The sequence below is a fragment of the Taeniopygia guttata genome, chromosome 1, assembly GCF_048771995.1.
Source record: "Taeniopygia guttata chromosome 1, bTaeGut7.mat, whole genome shotgun sequence".
In the NCBI taxonomy this organism is placed as follows: Eukaryota; Metazoa; Chordata; class Aves; order Passeriformes; family Estrildidae; genus Taeniopygia; species Taeniopygia guttata.
In genome coordinates, this window is record NC_133024.1 from 89650928 (window position 1) to 89665065 (window position 14138).

Below are 14138 nucleotides of genomic sequence, written 5' to 3' on the forward strand. Positions count from 1 at the left end.
ATTTAGTTCTGTACATTTATCATCCTTTTGGTTTTCAACTGAAGTTTATCGTCTGTAACATTTACCCTCTAACTGTAAAACATTTTTTTTGCCTCTGTCTTTCTTTTGCTCCTGTCTGATTTTTTTCTGTCTTTTCTTGCTCGGCCTGTGGCTGCTGTTGTAAGGACTCTTAAACTAACAGTAAAGAAAGTTGATGGTAATAGTTCATGCAGGTAAGATGGTAGAGGCAGTTGCTGCTTTGCTGTAGCTACTGGCTGACAGCATGTCCTTTGCAGCAGTAGATTTGTCTGACTTAACTTTGGGGAGGAAGTATTCTATTTAACCATCCTGAAATGCCTGTGTAAACCCAGCAGAGAACATTTAGCTACCAATTTCTTGATGTTGACCTTTTATTTTCCTTAAAACAAAAACCTGCAGTAAATAGAGAATAAAGTATTTCTATTTATAGGAAGGGCACTAAGAAGCAATGTATGCATCAGGAAGAACTTACCGAAAGTGATGAAGGACCATGCATTTTCTAGGCACTTCTTAATTAGTATTCATGTAAATTATTCTCAAGGTTAAGAAATGGCCTTCAGCAGTCTATTTTTTTTTTTTTTTTTTTTTTTTTTTTACATTTTGCATTATTACCATGTTTTGTTGTGGGACTTCTCACAGCCTTTGACTTGATTCTTCTCCAGCCTGACTGGTTGTTTAGTGGGGTTTCTATTTGCCTTTGCAATATGTTTGCTTGCTTTTGTGTTTTTAATCTATCTTTGCCTCTATTAAGAGTATCAAATGGAAAGCTATATCATAAGGACTTTTGATTGAAAAGATTAATCATTGGCACTTGGGTTTGCTGATATCAATCATGCCATCACTGCTTAACAGCTGCCTGCCTGGTTCTTTCCAAAAGGAAGAGAATGAAAAGGAGAACTATTTTTTTTTGTTGGTGAAAAGGGCATGTCAATACTTCCTAGCAAAGCTAAGGCAGATCCAGATTCAGGTCTACCATAAACATGAGAAGAAAGAGTATCTCCAACCACCTTGTACTGAAATGAATTTAATCTTGGACTTCTTCTCCCTGTGTGCTTGTATTTGTTCTGACTTCTCATACATTCTGCAATTGCTAGAAATGAAGAAGTTGGCCTTATAACTTCTGTGATTTTGAATGCTAGTCACCTATCTCTGGAAAATAAAAGCACATTTTTCTCTTGACTGTCACCTATGAAGAATTTAATTTGAAATGTGCTCTTAGCCCTGCCATATGGAGTTTGCCTTTTTCAAAGAAGGGAGGCTCTGTAGGAGTTTGCAATTTTAAGTCATCTTTAAGCTGGCATGAGAAGGATTAGAAACTAACTTGAAGAACATGTTGTCCTGCCCAAGGGTATCAGTTCTTCCTTTGAAATTTGCCTTAACCTAGAATTATGAGGCCTACTGCCAATGGGCCTGGTGATGACCTGAATCACATGGTGCTATTAAATATTCCTCAAGTATTCAAAGAATAAGGACCAAGACAGAACTGTCTGACCATTTTAAGAATGAGAGATGTGTAACTATAACCAGTTAAAAAAAAATCTGCTGCTGTAGACAGTCTTTGTCAGCTTTTGCCCACACAGCTTGGAATGAGCAGCAGGCACCAGCCCAGCTAGTTACAAAATAGTTAAAGTCTGAAAGAACTTGGGTTTCTGCTTGAGCTTTAAACAGACCTGTGGTTTGGTCAGATGTATTGTAGTTGTTTATGACTGAAGATACCAGAAGCAAGAAACAGTATTAGCTGTTCTAAGCATTTTAGTTCTGCTATTGAAAAATCTTAAACCAGATCATTCGCTGTTGTCTGTGTGCTCTTTGTGCTGTATAGTGCCTTCCTACATAATAAAAACTACTCTGTAGTAAGTAGTTTTTACTCACTCCGTTATGCAGTTCTGTATTTGGCACAATAGTTAATGTAATGTGTAGAGTAGATGCTATCAATTCTCTATTGCATATGCAGACACATTTTTATCTAACAAAAGTGATGCTCAGCAGTTGAAGTCACCAAAGTCACACTGAAGTTTTTGGATTGATTTAGTGGTAAGGAAAGTGGTGGATGCATCACAGTTTCCCAGTAAACAAATTTCACAATAAATTCATTCAAATTTGAAATTAATTAAAACTGACAACTGACTAAATGAACACCCCTAATCTGCTGTAAAAGGGGTGGGGGTGATCTACCTTCCAGCCATGAGATCCCTTTGTATGTTACTGAAATTGCATTTCAACTGCAGTATCTGTGTGCAATTGCAAATGAGGCTATGAAACATCCTGATTTTGTTTCTACAGCTTGAGCGTGATTAAAGCATGTAAGGGTACAGTCCCTGTGCTCCGGAGGTTTTATACCTGCCTTTTAATTATTAAACATAGTCTAAACTTTTTGAGCTTTCTCACAGCTTAAAAAAAAAAAAGCTTGTAGAGTCAACAGGTCAAGCTTGGAGCAGTACTAACTGTGTTTTGTCTTTTTTCTGCTGCACTAGGAAACCATTTAGCTGGATTTGCAACTGCAGAAAGGGCACAAACTGCAGCTCAGTTAACTAACTAAAAGTCAAGTTACATGTCTTGCCCCTCATCTAGATCTGGGAAAGGGACAGACCTAACTAATTGATGCACTAAACCTGTCCAAATGTGACACTTTTCCTTGCCAAGAAAAGACCTCAGTAATTAGAAAACACTGTGTCACCTCCTAAAGCTTTGCAAGTGCTATGACATATATCCATGTCTATACACATATATGTGTAAATCTACATACATAAGCATGTACAGTAACAATTGGTGCCCTGTTTACTAGGTTCATGATCAAGAGAGCACAAGGAAGAAAACGATTTGGCATGAAAAACTTCAAGAAGAGATGGTTTCGCCTGACAAACCATGAGTTTACCTATCAGAAAAGCAAAGGTAACAAAGGTTTGCCAGTCTTGTTTTGATATGTTGAAGCAAAGATTAAACATAAGGATTGTGTAGGAGTAGAAGACTGAGATCTAGATCTGAAATTGTAGAAGACACAGTGCAGGCATGTCTGTCAGCCTGTATGTTCTTGCTCTTTTTTTAGCGTCTGTATTGACAGTTAGAGAAGCTTTTTGGAGAGCATAATATCCTGTAAGTAAGCAAAGTATTTGATAATATTTGTCTAATATCAGTTATTATCATCATCTGTAGGTTTCACAGTTACCTAGATTGTCCTAGGAAACAAAACTTAAAAACCTCAAGCTGCAGTTTGGGTTTGTATTGAACATTCTCAGATGCATCTCAGTATGTGCTCATAAATTCTGTAGTGTTGGCACAATTGGATACAGTAGACAAGGATTCACCTGCAATTGAACTTTAAAAATGTGTTCACATAATGTTGCCTAATAGCAAGGATTTTGCTTTTTGCAAATTGTTCCTGTCTGTTCAGTAGTACACAAGAAATACCACTTCCTTCCATCATGTAAAGTACATAGGGAGGAAGAAAGATAAGGAAGTATGTTCAGATCATGCCAGTCATTATTTCACACTTGGCTTTGACATCTTGCATCACCACTAGTTCAGTTCAGCTGACAGGAATGATTTCTTTCATCGTCACCTTTGCAGTAAATATACCGTGTCCTGCTGCAGTAATCAGTTTCTAAGAGGTTTGCTAGTCTAAGGTAGTGCAGCTGAAAACAGAAATGTACTTAAGATAATACTTAAGGACTGTGCTAGCAAATCAGAATCACAGAATCACATGCCTGCCGAGTGAAAGATTTTTCCCTCTTTTCTTATGCAGTCAAAATGATCTTCAAAGAAATAGAATTAGCCCTTAGAAAAAGGGCAAAAAATGAAGATGAGTTGTAAGTGGCTTAGTATCTGTGTGTCTGTGTGTTTTGCAGGTGATCACCCTCTGTGTAGCATTCCAATCGAAAACATTCTGGCAGTGGAAAGACTAGAGGAGGAATCCTTCAAAATGAAAAATGTAAGTAGGTCATCTTCATTAATGTAGTTGTTAGGCTGCTCCAGATCCAGCAGCCTAATCGCCTTTTTCCCTTCTGTAACCTGGATTGGATTTCTGTTGAAAGATGTACAACCACAGCTGCTTGTTCTGTATATAGTAGCAGGAATTTCCAAAAGTACAGCCCATTCAGATTCTTAACAGCCCAGTCAGCAGTCTTTGGGTTTCGTGATCTGCAGCACACTCAGTACTGAGCACTGCTGATCAGCTGTCAGCTCTGTAGGGTCACACACACAGGTAAGATGATCGAGTCCCTGCCCTTTCTGCCAGGCCTCTCTGGTGAGAAGGAACTTGCTGCTTATAATTGTGAAGGATCACAACTTCTTTATTAGCAGTTAGGTTTCTTTATTGGTTCATGAAAGTACATATATATATATATATGGATTTGTATATTTAATTTGGGTTAGGTTATGTATCAAAACAACATCTGTGCTGTGGTAGTATGGTTTTCCATTTTGGTTGCCACATTAGAGAATAAAATACAGCTGTATTTCTCATGCATGGAACACTACTGCCAACTTCTGTACTGTGTAAGAACAGACTTGAGCAGTTTGAGTAGTGTTGGGAACCTTTTTCATACATCTCTGCCTGTAAAGCTGAGTCCAGTCCTTTAAAATTTGTATTTAAAATTAAACAAAAAAAGACCTCAGGTATTTTTCCAGTTCTGAACATGCATCTACTACAGACTTAGTTACATGTATAAATGATTGTGACTTTTATCTTTTTCTGCCTTTAAGACTTTCCTGCCATCTACACTGCTTGTGAGCACCATGCAGCACCATGCTCAATCCTGCCCTAGATATTAGGTTCCTCAAACAGCTCTTTGTTAAAAGTGAAATACAATTCTGGGGTCTTCAGTATTTCCCAGTTTTAGGTATTATTTTGGTAACATCTCTCTCTCAGCTAAAACTTCTAGAGCTTCTAAAACGCATCTCAACTGTACTATAGTTTGCTCTGATGTTTATAACTCTACTGCACAGGCAAAAACCAACCAAGCTGCAGAATAATTTAGGCTATCAGAAGGCAGCTGTAACATGTGATGAACTGTTGCCAGCTGCACTCTGCAAACTAACTTGATTGAGCTGAAAGCAGTCACACAGTTGAGCTAAAACTCACTGTAGAGAGGAGTGAGCTACAATTCTTTAACTTATGCTGAGTGTACTGAGCTCTACTGAGCATTCAAAATATGTCTACACTGTGAAGATTCATAATCGGAAAAATATACCTTTATTGTTAACATCAAAAGCCATGTGCTATTTCGGTTGCTTAAATTCAGTATTACCTGGGAAATAAAGGTGACTACATCCATTCCAGAAAGTAAGATTCAATCTTTCCATTAACAGTAGAAAATAATGTTACCATCTTCTTGTGCTAATATATTCCTATTTTTCTTGCCATACATAAATAGATTACTGCAGCAAGATCAGAATTCTCAGAACACCACAGCAGATGTATTTGCAATGGATATTCCCTTGTGGGTGCTTGTATGATAAAAATTCACATTTTGTATAAATACTCTCAGTGTATCTGTGCTCAGAATTGCACCAAGTGTCTCTTTCTCACTCATGTTAAACCTGCTTGTCTGGCAGTAAGGCCAATAGCCTTCGTTGTTCTTAAGCACAGTTTGGGGAATGTGAGGGTGGCTTTAAGTACTTTATGGGTCTTCTGTGTTGTTTGAGAGGCATCTGGTGGTTTTGGTAGTGTAAAGGTCTTGCAGCCACTTGAAATTCTTGGCTTAGTTGTGGGCTTCTCAGTAACTGTTGCCATATGTTGGATCACTTTGGTTAATATCCTCTTACACAAAGGCATACTCCTTAAATCCGTTCTTGTTGCAATGCAGGAGGCTCCATTTAGCCCAGCAGGACATTAAAATTATTTTCCTTGTAGCTCTATGTTAATAGAGAGTTGAACTGCATGTTCCTGTCTTCCTTTTTATTCCTTCCATCCCAAACTCAAGTTGCCAGTTATGCCCTGAAGAGTTTTATTGAAAGGACTCTGGTGTGTAGTTGACACTGTTGGACTGATCACACTAAGCAGCTCCTACACTGCCATGGTGTATTGTGCCTTTCTAATCATTGTCTGATACCATTAGGGAGATACCAATAGTGCTTCCCTGCTAAATACAGGGAAATGGTTGTTTGAGTTTTCCCTTTGCAGTTTGGCATGATGCACATTTAAAAGTGTCACAAAAGAGGAAAGGACTGTGCTTGGTACTGGTCTGCAAGATTCTCCCAACCAGCTAGGTGGAGAATTCAAGCCAATATTTCAGGTCTATGTAACAAACAAAGGCAAATTTCAATTTTGTTGAGTCTGGTTTGTTCTTATTGTTTGGTTTGTATGGTTTTTGTTGGGCTTTTTTTGTGTGTGTATGTGTGTACCTCTCTGGTTTTCTTTTTAAAACAGCACAATGAAACCAGCTGTTTGGAAAATTGTATTCCATATGATATGGGCAATGTAATGTCTAATAATTTGAATAATCAAATGAAGAAGTAGAGTGGAGAAAGATAATTCAGACATACCTGAAAGAGAGAAGAAAATGCATTAAGTATTTGCAGAAGCTAGAGGAAATTACCTTTCCAAAATTTGCAGCTAGGGTTGCTAACTTGAGCTTAGTAATCTTCAATGCACAATCAGTATAATCAACCAATAAGGCTGTGCATCACAAATTTCCTTCTTCAGGAGGAGGAAAATAAATACCCTTCTAGGTTGCAAGCTGTTTTGAATAGCTTTAATTAAGATTTTCAGTGGCCAAGCTGTAACACAGAATCAATGTGTAATTATTTAAACCACCTGATGTCAATCAGAGAGAAGCAATATTTCTGTGATCTTCTAATAGCAGCTATAGTTGGGTACAGAGGCATGGAAGTTACTAAAAGGCAATGGTCATGCTGAAACAGGTACTGAAAGGACTAGAGAAATAGCAGTACTACTGCAAAGCTGTCACTAAGGCTGGATCCAAACTCTCAATTTTCTCTTTTCTGCCTTCTGCTGACGAGCGTTTCCTTTCAGGCCAGTGCTGGGTTCCTCTGTCAGCCTTCCAAAACTTGGAGTTGCAGCATTACTAGAATTGTTTCCCCGAGGCTGACAACAAATCTTGTTGAGACCCAAGCAGCAAATTGATATTAGTTATTTGTAAATCATCTCCTACAGGAATAGTATCATACTCCTTGTACCAGGTGAAAGGTCTTGTTCTTTTAAGGGCACATTTGCTGCTTGGTTTTGTGTTGAAATATATTTATTGGTCCATCCTTTTAGTATGCTGTGTTTTTCCTGCAATAAATCTTCACTTTGAGTCTAGCCCTAGGTTGACCGATTCATTCTGGTGCTTTATTCTGTGGTTTATTTGCAGATGTTCCAGGTGATCCAGCCTGAAAGGAGAGTCCTGTATATCCAAGCAAATAATTGTGTGGAGGCCAAGGACTGGATCGATATCCTCACCAAAGTTAGCCAGTGCAACAAGAAGCGCCTCACTGTCTACCATCCCTCGGCCTATCTCAATGGCCACTGGCTTTGCTGTAAAGCCACTGCAGACAACACCCCTGGCTGCACACCCTGCACAGGGTAAGGGGTTTAATGTGCCATTAGTGTAGCTACTGCCTTGGTTACCTGTGTCTCTGCAGGGTGACTTGCAGGGGCACAGTTAATGAAGATTTGCCAGGTGTACAGGTGTTCAAAGGCCGTTGGTATTCTTGATTCTTCATGTCTGGATCGAAGTGTTGACTCTTTAGAGTTGGAGATGGTGATAGGAAGTGATTGTGGGATTAAAAATACTTTGGTTTTGATCATCTGTCATTAATAAAAATGTTCAAAATCCCTTCAATATCCTGTTTGTAAATTCCTGAAGCACTCATCTGCTGATAGATTTAATTCTGAACTGATCTTTTCAGGGGGCTGCTCATGCTCTCTCTTCAACAAAGATGTACTGTCTGGTTTGTAGGAAGCAATTTTCATCTAAACTGAGAGAAGTCCCAAGACTGTAGTGGTAGTTAGGATATAAGACCTGGGTAGTTGGAAGTTCAGTGCTTTGGCTCCTCCATCTGGTTGTAGCTGACTAATTCACCAAAATTAGTCTGGATACTGATACAGTCTTCTCTTTGAAGTCAGTGGAAGGGTGCTGGATAAACAGAGGAATAAAGAAGTTTTACCTTGACTTCTTTTGGGAAAAAAATTTAAGGTTTTGAGCTCTGTTACAGTCTATTGGCTTTCATAAAAACTCACTTTGTTTTCCTTGTTAAGTGCTTTATGTGCTGTAATACACTGTTTAGCATATAACTTTTACCTCTCTTCCTGATGCCTTACAGAGGCCTGCCAGCAAATATACAACTGGATATAGATGGAGACAGAGAAACTGAGCGGATCTACTCTCTTTTCAACCTGTATATGCCAAAATTGGAAAAAATGCAAGGTGAGGATTAAAGATCATTACATCTCCAATTCACTTACCAAGGCAGAAATGCCTATGAAAAGTTGTATGTTCTGGTTTGACCAGCCTTGCAAATCACATCCTAGAACAAGTGACTTTATTCCACTTGTTTCCCCTTCTGCTGTCTTGAGGCAGTTGTGTGTATTATTTTTGCTGCAGTCTCATGGTCTGTAAAAAGTTCTTTGTGTACTAACAGTTGTTTGAAATACGGTCTTAACCACATCATCCTAAAATAGCATAGGCACAGAGCGTTACTTGGAGGCTCTGAATTGACAAATCAGAGCCAGCACAGAACCAGAGGTTTACTGATCCTGACAAGAAGTTGCACCAGTAAAGTTGAGGTTTCATGGAATATGGTTTTGTGTTACCAGAAGTCATGTGCATGCACATTCCCTGGTTCAGAGCCTAAGAACAGGCTAGATGCAAATGGTTTCTTCTGAAAGGCTCTTTCAGAATTACCCATTGAGGATGACCTGTGGATGCCTGTGAAATGTTGAAAAGTGGCTGGGAAACTTTCAGGAGCTGAGGGAAGTAGAGATGTGATGGAAAGGATAAAAGAAAGAAGAGACAGCAGAGGAAGTTGGAACTAGTAGGCATGCCAAGAGAAGTATCCGGTGTACACAGTGCCAGACGTGAAATCTCAGTTTAGCACAGGGAGTGGCAGGGAAGCCTTCACTGTGGCACTGATCTTTAAATAGGGTTTTATTTTATAATATGAGATAAGTCAGCAGTGTCAAACACACAGACTGGAAAGCACTTTAATCTGTTCCTGGCTGCTGTGCAATTGCAAACTCTAGATCCTCACCACTTCCGAGCTGTCTGAACCAGTGCCCAGTTTTCCCCTGTTCCAAATCCTCTCTGCCAGAGCCAGCATCGAGTTTCAGTGCTGGAGAAAAGGACACAGGTCTGGCACAGGCAGTGCAGCAAGGGGAAGGGAATTTGAAAGCTGAGACTGGGACAGCAGTAAAGCTAGAAGGAGAGACAAAGTAAAATACTTCCCCTTCCTTCCTTCCTTCCCCTTCCTTCCTTCCCCACTCTGCTGCAGTGCAGGAGTAGATCACATGGGAACAGTGTTGTGGATGATCATGTGTGGTCAGTGTCCAGATCTCTTAGTCAGGAAGGCTCTCTGGTAAGATCAGAAGGTATAGAAGTTTAACTTGCCCCTTTGGATATGTCATGAAGCAGGCAGCCAGGCAGTAGTTATGGCATATTCTGCTTATGTTTATTGTATGAATCTTTTAGGGTTAATGTGGTAAAACAGGACTACTTCAGCCTGTAATGTTTTCAAATTCAGCCCATACTTGCTACCTGGAGGTGGAATCTATCCCAACAAGTGAATACTTGACTTTGTACAGGCCAGCCCTGCAGCACAGTGGCAGAGGCAGGCCTGTGTAAGAGTTTCCAAAATGTGTGCATGGGGTGCAGATAGTGGCAATTGAGATGAAAGCATTGCCTGTGCAGCAAAGGACAGCTTCCCACCAAGCCAGGAGCAGATGCCAGGCTTGCTGCCCTTTCCATACGAGATGAGGAGGAGGGAATGGGCATAGGACACCCTCTGTGCCTCCCAACAGCCCAGCAAAACTTCTGCTGTTGATGTCAGCCACAGTTCTGTGGTGGTCATACAGAAGCAAACCAAGAAACTGTATAAAGCTCAGACTGAATATTTTTAGTCTGCTTGTCTTGCTTTTTCCCCTGCCTCATATCTATTCCTGTACTTTATTTTTTTCTCCAGAGGCCTGTGGGAGCAAATCTGTATATGATGGACCTGAAGAAGAAGAGTATTCTACATTCATCATTGATGACCCTAAGGAGACATACAAAACACTAAAGCTGATTATTGAAGGTGTTGGAAATTTAGAGCAGGAGCATGCTCAATATAAGAGGGATAAATTTAAGAAGACAAAGTATGGAAGTCAGTAAGTACAATGGGTTGTACAAACAGGGGAATCTCCTGGAAGGTGGTATTTTCCTTGCTTATCCTCTGGCTTTCACCATATTTTGTCCAAAAAAGGTCCTGCAAATACATACAGAGTAGCACTGTGGCTTAGGAGTTCTAGCACAATATTTTAAAGCATTGAAATTCATTTTTAATGCTTGTTTTTAATGCAATTTAATTAATAAAATTTAAATGTGGGTTTGTTATACTGTTGGTATTAAATTTTGAACCCATGTTGGTGAGCTGAGCAGTAGTTAATAACAGAAGAGACACATGTTTACCAGCTTATCTTGGAGTGTTGGTTAAAAATGGAAAGAGTGGCTGACACAGCCACATGCTGTAGTTTGTGTCCACATAAAGCATTCTGCATATGACTGACAAAAGAGAGGATCAATTTAGTCAGTTCTAGCTCAAGTAAAATGCAGTATTAACACTACAATTACAACTCTGAAAATCAAACATAGGCAAAAAGTTCTTGTGTGTTCCACTATCTGTTCTGACATTTTCATGTCTGGACAGAAGGCTCTATGTGTAATACTGGATTTTTCTTCTCTTTTAGAGAACATCCCATTGGTGACAAGAGCTTCCAGACATACATCAGGCAGCAGTCAGAGATCTCAGCACATTCCATATGAAGTGCAAAGGAAATCACAGGACAGTGCTGAAGGGTTGATTAGTGATGCTAAATAGCAAAACAAAAGGGAAGCCACACTTGTAGCAAAATGTATGGATAAGTGTCAAGCTTACAAACTTTGAGACTTGGTAAACGTATTCTCTTTTCAAGAAACTGTTATAATAGTTGCTATGCACTTTATTCATCTGGTTATTCACAGATGATAAAACCCTGCCTTCTAGGCAGTTGTCATGTGTATTTTTAAATTTGCTTTGGTTTCTTGGAATCTAGTGATCAGTTCAATGATCGAGGTGTGTGGACTTCATCTTGACAACTCCCATGCAATTCCTTGTGTTTTAGAAACCAAGCATGCTGCTAATATATGCAGCATTTTCTAGAAAGGTTGTTTGTTACTGTTTTTTGTTCCTGATTAATGTATATTATGCCACACCCCCTGTGTGCTGTCTTAGGAAAAGCTTAGTAGCACTTCACTTTTAATGCCTGCATTTAGAAAAGAAGCAGAGAAAAGTCCCTCTGGTGTAATCTACATTGTAGCATGTATTCTGAGCAGGCCAAGGAGCAGGCCTTTTGTTTTTACAGCAGTGTAATTTTTGCTAACTGTGCACAGTTTTTAATAGAAATTCAAATCTGAATGGTACTCGATATTTTTGAGATACAAAGTCATTTCTCCAGGCACATACAGCAGACTTTGGATTTGAAGATGCAATCTCAGCAGTATAATAAAACTGACTCTCATAAATAGGAGTAAGAAAGAAATGAACTCATGTCAAAGTTACGTGTCTCTTACACAGTCCAGTGAATGGTAATCTTTGAAAGTCTGCCAACTGAAAGGCAAGGTAAGCTGATTTTGATGACCTTTTATCACCACAGTGAGAAGGACAAATAGAATATGAATCTGGCAGCTGAGATATGCTGATTCCCAGGCACAAAAGCCGTCAAGATGAGTTTTCTCTGAAAGGATGTTATGCACTGGAGTCCATGCTATACTAGTACCACTTGCTTTTCTGGAAAATAGATTTCTACTTTTCCAAAAATGTTTTTAAATACTTTTTAAAAGAGACTTGTTAAATGATATTTAGTGTATTAACATGCATAATGATAACTTGTTAATGCTATGAGTATAGTAAAAATGGAATGAGCTGTGTATCTCACTAATACCAACAAAAGGAGAGGAGTAAAGATCTTCTAAATATTCAATGCATATTTATGTATGCTGTTTAGCTGTACACCATAATTTTTCTCTGTGTAAGAGTCTGATATACGAACATCTAGCTTTGATGGCTTGGAAGCCTGCATGATGGACTTTAGGCCTCTGTGGGGTAGAAGCTAGTACAGGTTTTAAGCTGAGTTGGATCGGAAAGCATTGATCAGTTTAACGTGAAGATGTCTGTCTTTGCTTCAAGTGTTAAAGAATAATTCTTAACTGTGTCCTCATTGCATCTGACATGATTTAAGATGGCTAAAGTACTTTGAATGCCTCTGTTCGTTAGTGATGTTCTTAGGAATTAAGTTTTGGTTTTGTTCAAATATATATAGTAGACCACCTTCTAGTAGATGATAAATGACCTTTTATTCATCTTCACCCAGCAGACTGGGGAAAGGGAAGTAATGAAGTATTGCAAAGATGCATTTAGGACTCCAAGCTTTTAGCTGCCATGAACTGCAATTTTTAACATGTATTTGTAACTTAATATTGTTTTTAAAATACTAATGACCTTTAATGTGTGTTCTACTTGCCAATTAAAAGAAATGGTTTATTTCTGAGGACTGTGTCCATGTTTGGAGTCTTTTTAAATTCACTGTGGCCACCTGCATACCTCTCGGCATAGCATCTGCTGAGAGTGGGGGCCATGGATGAAGATCCTTGTGAGTATAACCTGCTAAGTCCCATCCTTGCTCCTGATCCCATCCCCACCTCACCCCCCCTTTTCTTACCAGTTTGTACCCGTGGGACTCTGCAGAGAACCAGACTGGGCATCTGAGCCAGCCATGAACTGCCTTAGGAAAGAAAGCTTGCTCAGATAGGTCAGCATCTTGAACTGGTTCCTTGTGTTACTGCACAGTAACTGAGCTGAGACCATGTTGAAAGGACAGGAGGAATGAGCACCCTGCATGCCTATGGATTGGCTCACAGACCTATGGAACCACCACCCTTCTGTCTGGGACCTGTCCTGTGCCAAAGCCTTGGACTTGCTGAGGTCTGTGCTAGTCATACTCCTGGAGCTTACCAGTCCTCGCAGGACAGTCATGTGTACAGAACTCTGAGATGTGTGACAGGCTGCACACTGGTTCTCTTGGGGAGTGTTCCAGGGAGGCTGGGCAATGGCCCCCCAGGATGGAAAGCTGCTGACTGGCAATTCAGGGCATGTTCATTCAGCTCATGTTGAAGGTGACTGCCAGTGCTGTGGTGGGTGTCTCTCAGCAGAACCCAGGCGTGTGCTTTGGAGAAGCTTCTGGGGCTGAGCTGCTGCAGGCACGCTGGAGCTGAGTGACAGTACTGGTTTAACAGATAAACCACATCCAGGAAGAAAAACCAACCTGGTGGTGGAAGACAAATCACCAGTGTCCTGGTGAAGGTGAACTTAACTATGATTGTGGGGTTTTGCTGAGGAACTGTTAACCTTGTTTTGAAAACAAATTTTTACATTAAATGGGGTAGGAAACTGACACAAGATTTGTAAGCAATGAGAAGAGTTAAATGCAAAATTACTGTAAAACCATTTCCAGCTCTGTCTCTTTTTCACTCAGTCTCATCTGGTGTATACAATAATTTTCTTCTCCTGCTAACATAGCTTAAGTCAATAGGAAATCTTTGAAATCTTCTTTTCTACAGCATAATGTTGTTTGGTGTTTAGTGAGGGGGTTGTGCTAAAACTGGGCTTCCAGTACTTGCTTAGCCTCTTATCTCCTGTCTGTCTGCAGCATATGTTTCTGATGCTATCTTCAGAAACATTCAGAAATCCTACCCACAAGTGAAATAGCTTGATTGGGAAACTTGGGACAGCATCCCTTGTGTCTGGAATGAAGAAAATAGGGAAAAAAAGCATAGGCATAAGTAAACACATCAGGTCAGTTTTCTTCTCTGCTCTGTCTGAGGCTGAAAGACAACAAAATTATTTTTGATAGAAAAAATAGTAAAAGCTGGGCTGTTCTCTCCTGGGAC

General features: G+C 39.7%; 1 protein-coding gene across 4 annotated transcripts in view; it reads left to right on the forward strand.

The window, feature by feature from the left end:
- The window catches only part of RASA3 (RAS p21 protein activator 3), a 129612-nt gene extending 116873 nt beyond the window's left edge, over nucleotides 1-12739 (forward strand). Inside the window, exons 19-25 of one of the 4 annotated variants that reach the window (XM_072933245.1) lie at nucleotides 165-212; nucleotides 2804-2919; nucleotides 3864-3946; nucleotides 7332-7543; nucleotides 8284-8387; nucleotides 10138-10321; nucleotides 10901-11714. In XM_072933245.1, coding sequence (XP_072789346.1) covers nucleotides 165-212; nucleotides 2804-2919; nucleotides 3864-3946; nucleotides 7332-7543; nucleotides 8284-8387; nucleotides 10138-10321; nucleotides 10901-10976 — 823 coding nt within the window. In that variant the 3' untranslated portion in view covers nucleotides 10977-11714. Of the gene's footprint in view, nucleotides 1-164; nucleotides 213-2803; nucleotides 2920-3863; nucleotides 3947-7331; nucleotides 7544-8283; nucleotides 8388-10137; nucleotides 10322-10900 lie in introns of all 4 variants that reach the window. The other 3 variants (XM_072933249.1, XM_030279399.4, XM_030279410.4) reach the window with 3 other exon arrangements.
- Nucleotides 12740-14138: the final 1399 nt, after the last annotated feature.